The sequence below is a fragment of the Buteo buteo genome, chromosome 19 (assembly GCF_964188355.1).
Source record: "Buteo buteo chromosome 19, bButBut1.hap1.1, whole genome shotgun sequence".
NCBI lineage: Eukaryota > Metazoa > Chordata > Aves > Accipitriformes > Accipitridae > Buteo > Buteo buteo.
The window spans coordinates 472,789-491,399 of record NC_134189.1 but is presented as its reverse complement, the minus strand read 5'-3'; the positions used below and the strand labels follow the sequence as shown (position 1 = coordinate 491,399).

Here is an 18,611-nt window from a genome sequence, read left to right as displayed (position 1 = left end):
GCTGCTGAGTCAAAAGAGAAGAGGGAAAACCACTAGCCTGGCAAAAACAAAAGGCTGGGTCTGCCACCACCGCTCTCGGCCACCTGGCATCCATGGTGCGATGGAGCTCCCCACGGGGGTCCCCCATCCCCTCCTCTGTGTCCTCCTCTGCACACTCTCCTGCCTGTTTTCACCTTCGCTCTGCCTGTGACTCACCGCAGAAACCAAGCAAAAGGAAGACGACAAACAGGTCAGGGCTGGACTAGAGAGGAACTAGTTCATCTCCTCTGGCTTAGGTTTCAGACTGTTTAGTCCTGATGCAATCAGTATTAAGCCAGCTATTTTCCACAGGTATGAAGGACTTCATTGCCAACGGTGTCAAAGCCCTCCCCAGTGGAATAAAATTGTGTGGCAAACAGCATGGCCGATGCTTTATTTTCCTGTTGTTCCCCCTGGGAGCTGCCTCCCTCCAGCTCTGGGCAGGCAGCAAGGACCAGTCTGCAGCGAGGTTTCCTTTACAGCACGGTAGGTCTTCATCCGCCTGGTTTCTGTGCCGGCTACGCTGCGAGGCTATCTGGCAATAATTAAGCCGAAGGCAAAAGCTGCCTGAAAACTGAGACTGTCTCTCCCCTGTGGGACCTGTGCAGCCAGAGAGACCTCAGGGGAGAGGGAAATAGTCACAGATAGTGAATTAAACCACGTAAAGCATCAGAGAAGATACTTAGTGCTGGAAATACCGCACAGCATCAGGTTGGTCCTTTCCACCTTCTCTCTCTCTGCCTTTAAAGCAGCAGAGAAGTTACACTGCCCTGAGCCTTGCCTTCCCCCAGCACTCCCCATGGCTCGCTATGGGTCACAGGACGGTCGTTCCCCTTCTGCTCCTCAGCCCTGGCCACCCGAAGGCAGGCGAGCATTGCCCCTGCCATGCTGTGGGTGCTATGGCTGCCTGGCTCCCCTTCTCTTTGTCCCCATTTGCCCACCAAACCACATGTATTCTCATCCCACCCCACCAAAACACCTTTCTCCTTTCTTCCTTGGTTATTACATTGACCTTCAAAGGCTGTTTTATAGCAAGGAAGGTGTAGGTGGCAAGCTGATCCCCTGTAATGGATGCCCTCTTGACGCCCAAAATGCCCCAAAGTTGGCAAGAAATAATCAGAGTAATGAAGAAGCAAAAGAAAATCAGAATAAGGGAAAGAAGCATCAACGCGACTGAACACCCAACAAGTGAACACTGACCTTCTTCAGTGGGGCATAAATCGTTGAACTGGAATCTGCCATTTGAGGAAAAAAAACGAAGAGAGGAAGGGAAAACATTTCAAAAATTTAGCAATTTTGGTTTTGTTTTTTTTTAAATCGCACCCGTTATCCTTAGGAGCAGGTGGCACTGGCCTGACCTGGTGGGTCTGCACCGCTCCTCCACCTCCCACCATGGGAGCGGGGCAGGGGGCCGCGGCATGGGGCTGCTATGGCGTGGGGCTGCCGTGGCGTGGGGCTGCCGTGGCGGAGGCCAGGAAGGCACTGGGGGCAGGAACGGCCACGGCGCCAGGCGTGGGAGCGTGCCGAGCAGGCCACAAGCGCCCCATTGTCCCCGGCCGGAGGCGGGCTGGCCGGCCCGGCAGGGCTGCCGGTGGGGGCTCAGGCCCGCGGACAACGGCGGCTCCGGGGACCGCTGCGCCCCGGGACGCTGCGGCCCTGGTGGCGGGGAAGGCCTGGGCCCCCCTGGACTGCGCCGGCAACACCTGCCTCCCGCCCTCGCACCTCTGCTTCCAGCCACCCGCCATGGAGGAGGACGTCACCCCTCACCGCAGCCGCCTGCCCGCCCCAGGCGGCCCCACCGGCCCCAGCCGCATCCCAGGCCCCCCGCCGCGGCGAGACGGCCCCCTCGGCACCCCCGCCGCCCCCACGAAGCGGAGCTGCCTCTCGGTCACCCTGCGGCGGGCTGGCGGGGGCGGAGGGGCGCCCCCCTGGGAGCGGCTGCGGGGTCCGGCTCCCGTCACCCCCGTCCCCCCTCGCCCCCGGCTGACGGTGGCCGAGGGGCCCCAGCGACGCGGTGGCCCTGGTGGGGCCGAGGTCTCCCCACCGACGAAGATGGGGGTGCCCTGCACCCTGCCACGCTCCGGTGGGTCTCCGCTGCCGGGCTGGGGTGGGCGGGGGGGGAGGCACCGCGGGGTCCCTCGGCAGTGCCGTGGGGCTCGGCATGGGGCAGGGCCCGTGGGGTGACGTGGGGGAGGACAGGTGCTTCCTCCCCGGGGAGCGATTTCCCCTGCGCCCCCACCGGGAGTGTGGGTGGGCGAGGGCAGGCGGGAGGTGACCCCGTGCGGCGGTGAGCCTGGCACCCATCTGGGAAGCGGGCGGCTGCGGGCACCGTGTCAGGAGATGTTGCGGGCGCTGGGGTGCCCGTCCATCCGTCTGTCTGTCAGCAGCCAGCCTGTCCACTGCCCAGCCCAGCCTGTGTATCTGCCGATGGGGATTTCCAAATGCTCCTGTAACCCAGCACGGGTGCAGTTTCCTTTTTTGCCCCCAGGTGCTGAAAAAAGAGGTCTCCAAAACCCTTGCCGAGTCTGCCAGGTGTCCCGGAGCCCGGCCCCCACTCAGGGGGCTGCTGTGTGGCAGGGGGGCACATGGGGGACTTCCCCGAAAGGGTGCTCCCATCATCCCACCGAGCGGAGGGCCAGAGCAGTCCCAGATGTTCGTGCTCCAGCACGGGGGCACAGGGCTCGCAAATGTAGGAGAAGGAAGCGCAGAGGGAGGAAGGGGCGTCCGCCTCCAAAGGCCCCAGCAGCCCAGGGCATCCGCACGGCTCTCCAGGCGCAGGCATGTCCACCAGACACATGCAGGTGGGCACCATCAGGCACGTACGCCCGCCGGGGTACATGGGGATGTGACCTGCGTACGCCAACATGGCCCACGGGCAGCACCTCTCCCTGCTCCCCGCACACATGCACATGCACACGCATGCACACGTGTGTGTACACACACATACACACAAGGGACAGCGCTTGCACTGCCTCTGCACCGCGGGCTGACAGCCAGGAATCGCGGTGCTGGAGGAAAAAAGGTTTCTCACGCCTCCGCAAGCGGAGCTGAAGGGCAGATTGCTTTTGATGAGCCAAAGCATTCCCAATTTCCTCCCTCTGGGAAAGCAGAAGGAGGCCTTGTGATCCCCTGAGCCCAATAAATACCTAGGGGGGAAAGGCACCCTTTCCCAGCCCCGCCGGAGCAAAGCTGCAAAGGGTTAAATATTCCCCTCCCTAAACACGCATAGATGCTGAAAACGCTGGGGAATTGGGAGAGAAAGGGGCAAGAAACGGACTGTGCAGCGTGGGTGTGCAAGGGGGGCCCCTTCGGGACGTGGAGGGGCCCATCGGCAGCAGCCCCTCCATCCCCATGGCCGTGGCCCCCCGGGCTGGCGGGGGCCCAGGATGGAGCCGGGGGAGGGTGCACGGGGGGAGATTTTGCGGCGATGTTTAATATTCAGGTCACATGACGATGGCAGCAGGAGCAGCACCAGCATCCCCGCTCCGCTGAAATAGCCACTGGAGAAGGAGGGGAAGGAGAGGGGGGGAGAAGAGGACACAGGGAAGAAAGAGAGAGCTAAAAGCAGAGCCTCGTAGCCCACCGTGCTGTGCCAGCATCAGCCTAGAAAACTGGGGGGAGACCCACCCCCTTGGGAGAGGATTCGGAGACAAAGGAAGCTTCATGTTCAAAGGTAGGATGCTCTGGGCTTGGCAGGGCTGGGCGATGCCGGAGGGACGCCGCTGGGGCTTTTTGTGCCGGCACCATCCGCAGAGCCCGCACGCTGCCCAGCTCTGACCATGGGGGAGGAATAACCCCAAAGGGCAGTGGGGAAAATTGGTCCTGGCTTTGTCTTCTCTCTTTTTTTTTTTTTCCTTTGGTGGCAGCAGTCAGGCATCAGGCATGAAGGAGAAGGAGCGGGGCTGGTTGCGGGGCTGCTCTGAAAGAAAGATAATCCCAGCTGGTCCACGGCTGGGGAAAGCCCTCAAGCTGCTCGGCGACTGGCTTGTCCCTTGCCAGTGACAGGCAGTCGCTGCGGGGGCAGCGGGGACGTCCTGTGCCGCTCCCTGGGCATCTGCGCAGGAGCCAGCAGGCGGGCAGGGAGCCCCAGCACTGGCGGGCAGACGGGCAGGGGGACAGGCAGCTGTGGTGGCATGGGTACCTTGGTCCAGGGGTGCTCAGCATCCTCTCACCTTGTGATACAGCCATGCCACCCAGGCGAGCTGTGGAATAGGGCGAGGGCTGCACAGCCGGGGAGTGGCACCGAGGGTACGGCCAGGGCTGAGGCGAGCATCTAACCCTGTGGTGGCTGGACTGAGCTGGGGATGTGCTCAACCCCTTCACCTCCAGCTCCTGCATTTCCAGAGAGGCTTCAGCACACACTGCCCTAGATTTCGCTGCAGCCCCGGCAGAGCCGGGCTCCTGCCCAAGCCCTCTGCAGAGCGCTGAGGGGAAGGAAGGTTGCTGCCGGGAAGGCTGCAGCAGCCCAAAAGGCTGGGATGAGTTTCCCTGCCTCACTCAAAATGCCTGGTGATCCTCAGGCAAGGCAAAAAGATCCGGTAAGAAGGATGGCTCTGTTCTGCACCCTGAGGTCAGGCGGTGCATCCGGCAGGGCTCTGCCTTTGCCTGGCACAGCTGGAAAAAATGCCCTGGGGTCATCATGGAAACTGAGGGGGAAAAGGGATTTTTCCAGTGGACAGATGCTCAGCCCAGCACCTCTGCAGATCTGAAGCAAGGAGCAGATCCTAATGGCTGCAAGCCCCAGGGAGGCTGTGCTACTGAAGCAGCTGCTTGCTTTCCTTCCTAGGAACCTGGCAGCACCTGCCGAGAGCCCGCTTCTGCCAGCCACGTTCAGGCTCCAAACCTGTCCCCCCTCCCCGTTCCATGTCTGCAGGGAGTGGGACCGTGGGTGGAAGGGGCTGGGGTGAGACGCGTGTGTGGATCGCTGCCTCCAGACGGAGCGGGACGGATGGCCTTGTGCCTCACGGGAGGAGAGCCGCAGCGAGGCCATCCATGTGTTATGTGGGGGTTAAATAGCCTTTCCTTGCTGGAAGCTGGGTTGTGGTGAGCGTCTGTTTGCAGCCCTCCCTCCCTCCTGCCACTCAGACAAAGGACTGGAAGGCAGGGGGAGGGGATGCGACTGTATCTGGGTTATGGGGACAGAGTAGATGTCAGTCCCCGCTACCTGAGCCCCTAAGGGACCTGCAGGGCCACCTCTGTCCCCAGGTAGCTGCTGCAAACATCAGAGGCAGGCAGACATGAAGGGTGTGCTGGGGTAGCGGTGCTTGCTGCTGGCCAGGTACGCCGGCCTTCCAGGGAGAGGTCTGGGGGTGGATTGGTGGGTGTCAGAAGCAGGAGCTAGTTGGGACCACTGGGACCTCTCCAGGTACCCGTTGCCCTTCCGGCCCTGCCTGCCCTGGCCCCAGATGCTGCACCTCTCCCTGCTCCAGAGCTGAGTGGAGCATCCAGAGACTATCCTCCAGCAGCCCAGCCCGGGCCACCTCCCACCTGGAACTGGGCAGCAGAGGCATCACCAGCAACTGCCCTCTTGAATGAGCTTCACTTAGCACACAGAACAAAGCAGCAGGGAAAAGGGTGGCAGCGCAAACGGTGGATGTAAGTGGTTAACCTTCGCTAACCCCCTATTCATTATCAGCTGTGCTGGCTGTAGCGCCATATCCTGTATTCATTACAGGGGACAGACAGCTGGAGGGGCTACGGGATATGCCTAGGATGCATAATGCTACCCTTCCGACCAGTCAGTCAGAGCGCTGCAGCATTAGCATTACTGCACGTAAAACAGAGCCATTCCCAGGAGACCAGGTAGACACGTTTCATGTCTCAAGGTGCCTCTCATAGCTCTGGCCCTGGTTTTGCACACCCTGACCTCCCTGGCAGGCTGTTCCTCAGTTGGAGTCAAGAAGTGAAAAATCGTGTGCAGAAAGCTGAGCCCTTGGGTACCTCTTTGCAAAATGGGGGCTTCCCTTCCTGAGGCTGTATGGGAAGGCACCCCACACAGAGAGGAAGGCAAGTGACCAAGAGCAGAAAGGGAGGTTATCTACCCCGAGACCTTGAATGTCCAAAATCAAAACGCCCGGGGTGACACCACCAATATAAAATCCAGGAAATATTTAAGGACATTTCTGGCGATCTTTTCTCCTGGTCTCAGGTGCTCAGGAGCCTGACTCTGAAATACCTGCTCCAGCCACTGCAAGCTCCTGGCTCCAGCAGCAAAGCCTGCAAAGGGATGGCCACATATTGTGATGTCCACAGCAGAGTTAGCAACATCTGCCGGCTCTGAGCAAAGTGTCCCTTGGCGAGATTGAGGGATGACTTATGAACCTCTTAGTGAGCCTTGGGGTTGGCTGCCAGCAACTTCCCTCCTTCCTCCTCCCTGTGTAAGAACAAGGAGCTGAAGGAATAAAGGAGAGGGCAACAGAGTCCCTGAGGACAAGCTACTGCCCCAGCAGCAAAGCGGTTGCAGCCTGCACGGCCCAGGTCCTGCACCCACCCCATGCAGCTGCTCAGCTGGGCTTTCTTCCCACCTCTACCTGTTCCCTGTCCACCTCTGGGGCTTATTGGCCCCATTACTGCAGTTGTCAAGTGCCTCACTGGGGCCACAGCCCCCTGCCCCATGTCCCCTCATCATTCCATGTCTCCCTCTCTCTTCTCCCTCTCTCCGGGGTAGGTGGGACCCCACCCAGCAGGGCTGCGTGGGCTGCACGCTGGTGGATGCTGCAGCAGGATGAGGGGCACGGCAGAGCCTTGTGACTATGGTACAGGTGGCATGGGGCAGCCCAGGAGAGGACAAGCGAAGGGCAGGGTGCAGGAGAGCTGGCTGGCTTGGCCCTCCGTGCTGTGCCACAGAGATGGGCTTTCCTGGCTGGCAGCAGCTTTGAGAAAGCTGGAAGAAGACAACAGGAGCCCCAGGGGATGCTTTGTCAGCAGCAAAGGCACAGACTAGCTGTGACGGGTGTAAGAGTGGATTGCAGCTGAGAAACACTCGACTCGGCAGGCTGCCTCTTCCAGCAGCTGCCTGGCAGCACAAGGTGTTCCAAATTGCCAGCCTGGCTCAAGCCAATGGTCCATCTTGTGCTCTGGTCGCCCCAGGGTGCTGCTCGCTGCTTCAGGAGAGGATGATGATAGCTCAGAGTGCCCCCGCTCTGAGCACATCCTCCAGCAGACCTCTCCCCTGCAGGCAAGGTGGAATGGAGGTGGTATGAGAACCTTCAGACGTTACCCACAGTGCTGTGCATAGGTGGCTGTGCTACCATCCTCTCACACAGAGGGAAGATTCCCTCTCCCAGTTTAACATAAAAGACTTCCCACATGGTGTAAAAGGAGCTGGGTGGGGGCACCCTTCTCCCTGCCAAGGCTGGCCCTTCTGCAAGGTCTGGCCTCAGCACATGATGGTGGGATATTAAAGCTTATATAAAATGTAAAATCTTCACTGTGTAGAGCAGCCCTTGTGTCTGCACAGGAGCTTTGATGTGAGAATATTAGGCAGGGTCACCAGCCAGCCATGCAGCCTGTTGCAGCCTAAGCCTGTCCTTGAACAAAATGTCTCTGACCTCTCCCCAACCCCAGTCTCTGCCTGGCCCGGTTGAGCTGTCATGGGGACCCCAGACCGGTGCTATCAGTGTCCCCAGCCTGGTAACCTCTGAGTCATCTTCATCTCCAAGAGGCATGTGTCACCCACCAAATGGCAGTTGCTTGCCTGGCCGTTCACATCCTCCTCTGCAGCCAGCAGGTTCTGCTAAGAGGAGTGAAAAACTCTGCCGAAATGATGGAAAGGGGTAATTTAGTGTGAGATGCTTGAACTGAAGTGGCATCCAAAACAAGTGGAGTGCTTACCAAGCAAGAACATGATGCCCCTGTCCTGGAAAAATAACCATCTAATGAGACAAAGCATGGGGAAGTCAAGTAATCAGAGTGGGAGAGGCTCTAGCTTGCAGCTGGTTTGTATATGAAAGGTATTAATTCCCATCCCTTTCATCTTCCTTTCTAGTCTCATCCCTCATGCCTCCCTCCCCCACCAATTACAGCTTTTCTTCTGTGCCCTGTCCTCTCCCAACCTCCAGCTTCCTCCCAGGGGGTGGGAGCTGCTCACTAATGAGACAAGAGACAGAGATAAATGGATGGGCCTGCCCCAAGCAATTCGTGCCATCACCCAAAAAAGAGTCAGGGAGGCCAGAAAGCCCGCAGGGCCTTTCTTTTTGCCTGTTTGTTTTACATGGAAGAAGTGAAGAGGGGGAGGTGAGGAGGGAAACATGCAGATGATTAGTTTATTGATCACGATGATTGGTTTCTTGAGCATGACAAAAACCATCGATCTACAGGCAGGAGGCAAGCGCAGAAGTTTTGGCCATGCTTTGCACTTCCACCACTGAGAAACTCACCTTGCACAGCATGGCCAGTAACGCAGCCGCCCCTGGCAGGGGCCAAGCTTGCAAGTCCTCACAGTAAATCCCAAAACCTGTTTCAATGCTGGGACTTGACACATGATAATTTTTGCAATGTGTTCCATCGCAAATTTCATGCTAAACTTGGAGGGGCAAAACACTGGTGATCCTGGTGAGAACTGGTAGGCAAAACCAAGGAGACACACATAGAGCTTTGGGCACCCTATTAGGAGCCCAGCCTGCTTCACTGGGTCTGCTCCTGCTGTTTGAAGGTAGCCGTCAATACACTGCATGCTCAGTGAACCCCACTTCTGCACATCCTCATCTGGAGTGATACATAGAAGAGTGTGCTGGAAACTCAAGTAGATGTTCCTCCATGAAGAGCCTTACTGCTAAAATCTTGCCATTCAGTCATCCTCAGTAGCCCTTGAAATGGATGCTCAAAGTTGCCTTTTCTCCCTCTGACAAGTCAGAAGAGAGGTCCTTGTTACAGTTCAATGATGATTTTTCAATCTTTCTCCCCATGCAGGGCCAGTGGACAGCAAAAACGAAGCAGCCATGTCTGAGCTGGTCCCAGAGCCGCGACAAAAACCAGTTGTGCCGATGAAACCCATGGGCATTAACGCCAACTTGCTGGGCTACATTGGTATTGACACCATCATTGAGCAGATGCGCAAGAAAACCATGAAGACAGGTTTTGACTTCAACATCATGGTTGTAGGTAGGCAGGGACCAGCTGAGGTACTGGGAACCATGGCGAGGGACTGCCCTCTGAGGCCAGGTGGGAGAGCGAGCCCTGCAGGGAGGGCATGAGGGAGCTGACAGTGCTTGCTCTGGGGGAAAGGAGAGCCTGCACAAGGCAAGGAGACACCTACAACCCCTTCCCCTGCCAGCCTGGCTCCATTCCCTGGGCCTGCTGTCATCATCACCGGGCTGTGGCAGATGCCATGAGCTTCCTCTTTGCAATCCTCAGGTCAGAGTGGACTGGGAAAGTCAACGCTGGTGAACACTCTCTTCAAATCCCAGGTGAGCCGCAAATCTTCAGGCTGGAACCGGGAGGAGAAGATCCCCAAGACAGTGGAGATCAAAGCCATCGGGCATGGTAAGAGCCAGGCTGCTGGGGTGGAGGCAATACTGATGCTTCAGCACAGTCCTGCAGAAGACCCCAGTAGTCTAGGCCAACAGTTCTTTGGTATTAGGCAGCCCTTTCTCCATGGGAAGCTAAAGGACAAGTGCCAGTTTCAGCTGGCCTCAGACCCAGCCAAGGCTTTTCTTAAACAGTAATGCCACTGATGCCACAGCCAAAAGCGAGGGGTAGAAAAAGAGTTACAGATATTTCTTCTGCCAAGACATTAGTCTGCATGTGTGGATGAAGCCTTGCTGTAAGTTGTTCCCACCTGCAGACACTTAATAGTCTATACAAATTGCATTGGTGGGTCCCATCCAAGCCTGGTAGAGCACATCTTCTCATGGCAAAGCATCAGCACAGCTTCTACAGTGGTGCAGAGTAATGAGTATCATCTCAGATTCAGGTTGATGCTGTCGTGGTGTAAGCCCAGCCAGCAACTAAGCACCACACAGCCGCTCGCTCACTTCCCCCCCCACCCAGTGGGATGGTGGAGAGAATCAGGAAAAAAGTGAAAGAGTTTAATAGGACAGAAAGGAAGAAAATGATAATGATAATGATAATGATAATGATAACGATAATGATAATGATAAAAGAATTGGAATATACAAAACAGGTGATGCACAATGCAATTGCTCACCACTCGCTGACCAATGCTTAGTTAGTTCCCGAGCAGCGATCCACCCCCTGCCCAGGCCAACTCTCCCCAGTTTATATACTAGGCATGATGTCACATGGTATGGAATATCCCTTTGGCCAGTTTGGGTCAGCTGTCCTGGCTGTGTCCCCTCCCAACTTCTTGTGCCCCTCCAGCCTTCTTGCTGGCTGGGCGTGAGAAGCTGAAAAATCCTTGACTTAGTATAAACACTACTTAGCGACAACTGAAAACATCAGTGCGTTATCAACATTCTTTTCATACTGAATCCAAGACATTACACTATACCAGCTACTAGAAAGAAAATTATCCCAGCCAAAACCAGGACAGATGCATTGGAGGGGAGGACAAGACGTGTAAGGTAGGTACTACCTTTTGGGCCACAGGATGAGCACAAATCCTTTTTCCTGTGTCAGAGTGGTTTAAGGTGACTTTAGTGCAGAGGCTACCAAAAATTGGGGTCAGATATGCAAGTGGGGGTCATGACTGTTGAGGCATGACCCAGCCTGGCCTGGCCATGCTTGCTGGGCAGGGATGAGGGCAAAGCGCTTTTGTTCCCTTGTAGGGCACAGAGACATGTTTCATGATAGGGCAGGTCCCCAGGGAGGTGTATGATTGTTTGCAATTTCCTCCTCAGTCATTGAAGAAGGTGGTGTCAAAATGAAGCTGACAGTGATTGACACACCGGGATTTGGGGACCAGATCAACAACGAGAACTGGTGAGTTTTACATGGTCAAGGCCTTGTGTCCCAGAAAGGGCTGGAGTTAAGATTGTATATGGAGTGACTCTCATCTGCTTGGCCTGGAAAGCATCTGGGATCCTATTGCACTCAGGGGGCTGGCGATGGGGATGTGGAATTGTGAACACCATGGGTCTGTGTGCATGCTCAGAGGTATGCACACATTACAGAGCGAGTGCCTATTTCTGTGCCCAGTTACAGAAACTCTTGAACATCTCTGCTGATGGTGAGATGCTTGTGGTGGAGTTTTTTTATGCCTGAGCCTGCTTTGCTGCTGTCAGAGCCGGGAACACTGTAGGCAGGAACATGAGGAGATTTGTACCTCTCTGTTCATCTGTCTTTCTTCCACCTTAACAGCTGGGAGCCTATTGAGAAATACATCAATGAGCAATATGAAAAATTTTTGAAAGAGGAGGTGAATATTGCAAGGAAGAAACGAATTCCAGACACGCGAGTGCACTGCTGCCTCTACTTCATCTCCCCCACGGGCCACTCGTACGTACACAGTCCCTCGTCCCTCCTCAAGCCCTTGGTGCCTCTCTGCCAGATACATACCCTGCACTGCTCCATCTCAGCCACAGACCCAAGGGTCCTGCCTGTGGGGCAGGCCACTGTTTAGCTTAACTTCGGGTGCTGCAGGGCTTGAAAGAGTCTAGGATAACACAGGCAGGAGAATCGCCACTGTGTTTTTTGGGAGAGGGCAGGATGGATGGGAAGAAGGAGATGAGACCATAGTGGCAGCAAGCAGGGTATGTACAAGGGAGGTTTCATTGATGCTCTGATGCTGGCAGAGTCACTAGGATGAAAGGCGAGGCGGGTAAAGTGACCCCTTCCATGTTGTTCCCTCTTGGGCTGCAGCCTGCGGCCTTTGGACCTGGAGTTCATGAAACATCTCAGCAAAGTAGTGAACATCATCCCGGTTATTGCCAAGGCTGACACCATGACCTTGGAGGAGAAGACCGAATTCAAACAAAGAGTAAGTATCTCCTCTCTTGAATGGGATCCTTCCCTGACCCAGCTTGGAGGTGGGAGAAATGAGCAGTATCCTTCTTCCTGGGATTGCAGCACAGTCCCCAGGGCTTGCACAGAGTCCAGCACTGGGTTGGTGGGTAAGTCCTGAAGATGCAGTTGTTTATGGCTCTGAGGGCATCTGTTAGAGGGGGAAGAAACGCATGTATCCCTGTGACATCTCACGATATGATCTATCACGGGAACTGCAGGGCCAGACAAGTAACTGGGGTTGGGGAAAAAAGACTCATCATAGCTGCTGTGTGTCCTCACTTCGCTGCACAATTCCCTGGGGATAATCCCTCCAGCCCCTGCCTGCTGGAAAGATGTCCCAGATGTGTTTGCCCAGCCATCCTGCCTGTCTGCCCTTCAGGTTTGTGTTGCTTTGTGCTCCAAAATGTCTCTCTGCCCAGGTGCGCAAAGAGCTAGAAGTAAATGGGATCGAGTTTTACCCACAGAAAGAATTCGATGAGGACTTGGAGGATAAAACAGAGAATGACAAAATCAGGGTAGGAAACATTTTATTGTGGGAGGGGAAGGAGGGATGAGGGCTGGTCATATTTAATGAGTGTAAAACAGACATGTGTCACTAGAAGGTTTTAAGTGCTTCATGGTCCCTGAATGAAAGATGCAATGGAGTAAGGGATGGTCATTCCTCCTTCCCAGCTTAATTTGTCCTGGTCATTACTACAGGGTGCTATGTAGGCTGAGTGAGGAAGGACTATGTTTCACCTCCTCTTGCTGAATGTTCTGTTCAGCCTATATTAAGAACCAAGGGGGCCTGGTGTGTGGCTGATGTCCGGCCTCTGTCCCAAACAACTGCCCAGTGAGCCCTCTCACCTGCTGACCAAACTTGACCTGAAAAGCAGCCCTGTTCTTTGCTCCCCCATCCCCTGTGAGAAGGCTTGTCCCATCCTTCCCTCCTCAGAGCGTTAGAAACCCACTCCCAATTTCCAGCCTGTGTTTGTTCATGGCCAGGTTGTACCCAGGGTTATATTTGTGTTCTTGTGCCAACACTGACTCAAGCAGTTCTCCTACCTAGTGGTCCCCTCCACCACTCAAGGCATTTATAGAAAACAATGTCATCCTTTGCCAACCTTCTGGTCAGCTAAAGGAGGCAGACTCTTTTGGATGGGCTTCCCATTCCTCAGTAGTCCATGCTCCTAGTCACTTTTTTCTGTGCCTGCTCTGGTTTGATTTGATTTTCTAGCACTGGTGCTGGTACCCCATGCTCCCCTGTCTCTTCTGAGATCTGAACTGCTAAGCCCATGGACCACATGTACTTTTTAAACAATTACATCACACTGGTGGCTCATGGTCATCTTGTGACTGACTAGCACGTGGGGTCCTTCCACTCCTTCAGTCGCTGCTTGTTCATGAGCTCTGAAGTCGTAGCAGAAATTCTTGATGTTATTCCCTAAATGCTGCTCTTTGTGCCTCAGACTTGCATCTTCCTGGATAAAAACCCAGTCTGCCTTTGTAGTGACACCACCTCTTGGCCTTGTGATGCTAGTGCATTTAATTATCCCACTCATCATTTTTGTGGCTAGGCCATTAATAGATTGACCTCCATGGCAGTCCTCAAGAAACTCCAGGAGTCTTGCATTGCAGCCTGACACTTGCCCTTTCAACTCCCCCAGCTGTCACAGCCCCAACGGAAGTTCCCACTTTCCCCATCTTAATTAATCATTTCCCATTTGGCAATACCTCACACATTCTGGAGAAGACTAGATGGGTTTTGCTTCTTCTCCAAAGTGTTTCTGGTTTTGAGGAGGGCACCATATTTTGTTCTGCACTTCAGCATCATTGCCCTACGTTTGGATAGTCTCACACATAAGAAATAAACTGCTTTTTAACCTCCATTCCTGTGGTAATTGCAGTCCTTTCCCAGGCCCAGGGCCATCTATAAAGCAGAGTAAATCTAGGAACATTTGCACAACCTTATGGATAGCAGGGTCTCCTGCACCCTCTGCTCTGGAAATGGATGGTTTCTCCCTGTGCCTAGAGATATCTGGGTCCCCAATAGCCTCACTTACTGTCTCACTTCCCAGGAAATCTGCACCCCTACCCCATTTCTGGCCTTCCTCAGTACAACCATTTCAGCCATTAAACTTGTTGAATGTTCCTATGTCTTGTTAGGGAGGATTATTTTGAGTCCTCTCCTTCTGGTGAAGAACTACAAACTTGGTGAGAAATACTCACCACAGACCCTCTCATGGTTACACCAAGATGCTTCTTCTCCAGTCATCCCTCTCTTCAGAAACACTGGAGATGGGTGCAGAAAAGCTCTGCCCCCTGCTCCAGAGCCCTTGGCACTGCTGCAAGCTACCCACTAAGCTCAGCGGGTGCAAGGACACCTGTAAAGCAAGGGCCCAAAATGCTAGGGATAACATTGATGGGTGAAGAGGAGAGCCAGTGAAATGTTGCTCTGGAGAACCTCTTCCCATGGAGAAAGCCTTGTATTTGGTGAGCTGAGAGGAGGAAAGGTGGATGGGGAACAGTGATGGTGCTGCTCTCTGGAATGGGTTCAATAGGTCTCTCCACATGTCTCTCCCCAGCAGGAAAGCATGCCCTTCGCAGTAGTGGGCAGCGACAAGGAGTACCAAGTGAATGGCAAAAGAGTCCTGGGCAGGAAAACACCTTGGGGAATCATTGAAGGTAAAAAACCCCTTGCTTCTGGGAGATGAAAGTATCTCTGCAGGCCCCAGTAATAGACAAAGGTCCAGATAACATGTCCCATGGCTACCTTCCCAGCCCTTTTGCAATAAACTTTTTAAACCAAGCAAGAGGAGGATTCTCAAATCACTCTGCTGGGAAGGAACTGCCATGGCCAAGGCGGCACCACTACCGCCAACTGGCAGAAGCTGGAGCCACTCCAAAGACCATAGTGTGTGAAGCTGAGCTCCTGAGGTTGCATTGGTTTTCAAATGAAAATTCACATGTGACTGCTCAGCACCAATTAGCATGTCTCCTCGATGCATGACAGTGTGGCATTCAGACAACTGTCTGTCCTTTCTGAAGTACACAGGCTCTGCCCACCTGGAACCTGCCCCATGGGGATGACCTTCCCATGCTCTGTAACCATTTTTGTTGAAAAAATCAAATGTAACAATTGCTTGCTTTCTTTTCAGTGGAAAACCTCACTCACTGTGAATTTGCCCTACTTCGAGATTTTGTCATCAGGTAAGGCCATGGTCACGCACCAGTCTGCTCTTGAGGAGCAGGGAGTCTTCCTGAGACCCTCTTATAGTGAAAGAGCCTTAATGGAAAGGAAAATAAAGTACATTTCTGGCAGCGAAAGCTTATGGGGGGGGGGGGGTAGGGTTGGATTGAGTTAAGTGGTAGATACTCTAGGGCCTCTCTTAGTGACATGACCACTATGTCAAGTAGGTGCTAGTTTTCATGTACTACCACTCCCCTTATATCCCATTAAGGATATTAGGTTGCAACAACTTCTATTTGTGGCTGACAACAGGTCTGGGCTGGAGTCAATGAGAAAGAGGCCACTACCACATCCTAGAGCATGTGTCCTACCAGGTTCCATATGTGCTGGAACATACGACCTGGAAGTGAAAAGCTCCATATTTCATTCAGCTTTCATTGTCCTGTCTTATTTCTGCTCTGTTTCATGAAGTTGTCTCAGCACAAGTGATGTCTGCCCCAAATTCTGTAGAAGAGTGTAGATCCAGGGTCATCTCTGTTCCCTATTAATACAATAAGGTTTTAAAAAAACACCAAAAATAAGAAAATAAGGGAAACACTTCAAAGCCAGAGCCCTGTGGCTCATTCCACCTGTGGGTATGGTGGTGTTGATACACTTGGCCAGGTACAATGCTTTGACATCACCGTACTGCCCTCTTTTTGTTCTGCAATACCTTCTGCAGCAGACATGCCTTCCTTAAGCCTTCCAGTAAAAACATCCTAACCAAGTCAACATCACAAAGCATATAGCAATCCAAGCCCACAGGCTTTCTATGGAGGTTAGGGACAATGCTCACAGCAGTGTTATGCAGGTTATGGTCTGCAGTGGACCTGATACACCCTCCTGGTGCCTTCTTGTCTCACCACTGCTTCACATCAGATAAGCCCATGTCTGCTCTGACAGACCAGGACGGCCAGGAGCTGCCCCACTGGGATGGGTGTGAGAAGGGCAGGACACCGGCAAGCACAGCCAGGGATTTCAGCCCATATCCTGCATCCTGCATATGTGTTCTTGAATGCTAATGCTCCAGCTCTCCATTGTGTATGATAGCACCCATGCCATCCATGCAGAAAGAGGGGTATGTTCATTAGCCAGACTGACTGAAGAAATCTTCCATTTATCTCAGGGAATAAGACAACCATTAGAAGATTAATACTGACTGTGCTGATATTGGTTATCGTATCGTCTTTCCAACCCTATCTTCACTTTGCCCCCTGCAGGACCCACCTTCAGGACCTAAAAGAAGTGACCCACAACATCCACTATGAGACCTATAGGGCCAAGCGGCTGAATGACAACGGAGGGCTGCCCCCCATGACTGTCGAGACAGAGGAAAACCACGAAAGTAACCTGTGAATGACCCACCCCCCACTGTCACCCAGTGTCTCTGGATACGACAACCCATGCCTGCTACCCTTGACTCCACCTTGGGCCTGTCTCTGAAGCATGTGGCGCATCCTCCCTGTGCGTGAGAGGATGCGAGTGTGAGTGCCTGTGTGTATGAGTGTACCTGCCTTTGTGCCAGAGAGGGACCAAAGGCGTCTCCCCTGTCCTTCCCAGAATGTCTTCATTCTCCATTTGTTTTTTGCACAGCGGACTGTCTGTCACCTTCCTTTCTCTTGTTTCTGTGTCTCAGCTGTGTGTGTTGCCTGGGGGAAATAGGGATGGGGGGAAGGATTTCTGGGGGCAGGAGGGCTTCAGAAGTGGGAGGTGTGGGGCATGCTGTGGTCCTGTTTTTATCACTTGGAGACATGGCAAGAAGAGACTCCAGGAGAGATGGTGGAGTCAGTGCACACAGTGTCTTCAAGTGATGGCAGCAGAGATTTCTTTTGGGTCCTCGGTGGGTGGGAAGGCAGCTGGTTGGTCTGAGAGCATGGTGGCCCAGCATTTTATCCCCATTTCTTGCTGTGGCTTCCCCAGGGGAAATGGCAGCTTGGAAGTGGATAGATGGGAGAAGTGACAGGCTGACATGTTTTGCGGTTCAGTGGAAGTGACCGGTGCGAGGAGACAGAATTAGTTCTTGGGCTGTAGCATCTATTTGAGAAGCATCAAAGTACTTGGAGAAAATAGCCATATTTTCCAAAAGAAGCAAAACCCAGAGGAAAAGAACGTGTTCCTGCTGCAGAGGGTGCATTTGCCTTGCCCAGCGCTAAGATCAAAAGCCATGCTTGTGTCACAGGCTTTTGATCCTGTGCAGATCAGACCAAGCTGTCCTGAGGTCACCCCACCTCATCCCCCATTGCAGGCGTCTCTCTCCACCAGCACTGGGCAGGTCCCAGCTGAACTTTTCCCCCACAGCATGGCCCCTCTGCTGTGGGAGCACAGGGAAGATGGTGCCACGGGGGTTCCCTGCCAGGAGCTCCCCCAGGGACAGCCCTGCTTGGCACAGGGCCTTCAGGATCTTAGAGGAGTGCAAAGAGCTGTAGATTGAGAAGCACTGGGCCAGGGTGTCTCCCTGGGTCTCCGCTGGTGGTGGGAACACAAGAGATACCTCCTTATCACTGACGTGGCCGCATTTGCTATTCTGGCACTCTCAGCTTGTGCTGCTCCTCCACCATCCTACTGCCCTCCCAGCTTCCATGTCTTCCTCTCCTGTGCTTTTGCCGTCATTCCCTTTTAGCCCTCCATAGCTTGCTTGCTTGCTTGCTTGCTTCCTTCCTTCATATCCGTTTCTCTGCTCTTGATCCTTTCTGTCTCTCCATTTCTCCAAGTACTTGAATCTTCCTCTTCTCCAGACTGTTTCCTCCCTTTCCCTCGCTCTCACACCTCCTCATCAATGTGATTTTGCGTCCTGTTGAGAAGCTGTCATTTTACCTTCCCCTGGAGGGGGTGGCCAGTGAAGGTAAAGACCCAGGAGCAGAAAGAGGCACAGCTTTACTGAAGACTATATATGCTCCTGTCTAGCCAGTGTCAGCTCTTTTCTGGATGTCCCTGAGCCAGGTGAAAAGCGTCAGGGTTGGCTGGGCAGAAGGGAGGAGGGGAGAAAATCACAAATGTCCCAAGTTTGGCAATCTCTGCCTGTGCCCTAGCATGTTACACAGTTGGCAGGGGCTGTCACCTCCAGGAGAATAGCCAGTTGCATTTAAAATGCATGTGCAAAATGCCACAGCACAGGACAGTAGTGCTGCAAGTCAGGGGAAGTGCAGTGGGTTTGGGATGGGGGTTGGAAAGGCTGGCACAGGAGGGAGGAAGAGGTTCCAGCAAGGGAACAGCAGAGGAGGACTCAAGCCAAGCCTGAGGTTGGTTGACAGAGCTGTACAGGGGACAGGGTTGGGAAGAGAGTGCTCCAACCCTTAGCAAAACTGTCTAAGAGTGTATGTCCATCCTGTGGCTTTCTCTGGTGCTGTCACTGCAAAGCAAAGGTCTCTTCACTCTCGCTCCCACCTGCCCATATGAATCAGCCATTCTCAGCACCGCTAGGATGTGAGGGCCATACCGGCCCTTCACAGTCCTTTCACCACCCACGTTCATGGCTCCCGGT

General features: G+C 54.0%; 1 protein-coding gene across 2 annotated transcripts; it reads left to right on the top strand.

Annotated features, from left to right (window-relative positions):
- The first annotated feature begins 1,761 nt into the window (after positions 1-1,761).
- On the top strand, positions 1,762-16,720 carry SEPTIN3 (septin 3). 2 transcript variants are annotated; one of them, XM_075050784.1, is made up of 10 exons: positions 1,762-2,101; positions 8,929-9,120; positions 9,373-9,501; positions 10,818-10,899; positions 11,278-11,415; positions 11,779-11,896; positions 12,342-12,437; positions 14,487-14,586; positions 15,060-15,111; positions 16,351-16,720. In XM_075050784.1, exons 1-10 carry the CDS (start codon positions 1,762-1,764, stop codon positions 16,484-16,486), a joined length of 1,383 nt encoding a protein of 460 aa, XP_074906885.1. In that variant the 3' UTR covers positions 16,487-16,720. The 2 variants fall into 2 exon arrangements, with proteins under 2 accessions (XP_074906885.1, XP_074906886.1); XM_075050785.1 differs by lacking the exon at positions 1,762-2,101 and having other exon boundaries at positions 8,939-9,120; positions 14,490-14,586.
- Positions 16,721-18,611: the final 1,891 nt, after the last annotated feature.

Bases quoted from the DNA above. Each gene is read 5' to 3' on its own strand.
- SEPTIN3 (XM_075050784.1), top strand. From the start codon at position 1,762: ATGGAGGAGGACGTCACCCCTCACCGCAGCCGCCTGCCCGCCCCAGGC. The intron at 2,102-8,928 runs GTGGGTCTCCGC...CTCCCCATGCAG, and splicing joins CTGCACCCTGCCACGCTCCG to GGCCAGTGGACAGCAAAAAC. The intron at 9,502-10,817 runs GTAAGAGCCAGG...TTTCCTCCTCAG, and splicing joins GATCAAAGCCATCGGGCATG to TCATTGAAGAAGGTGGTGTC.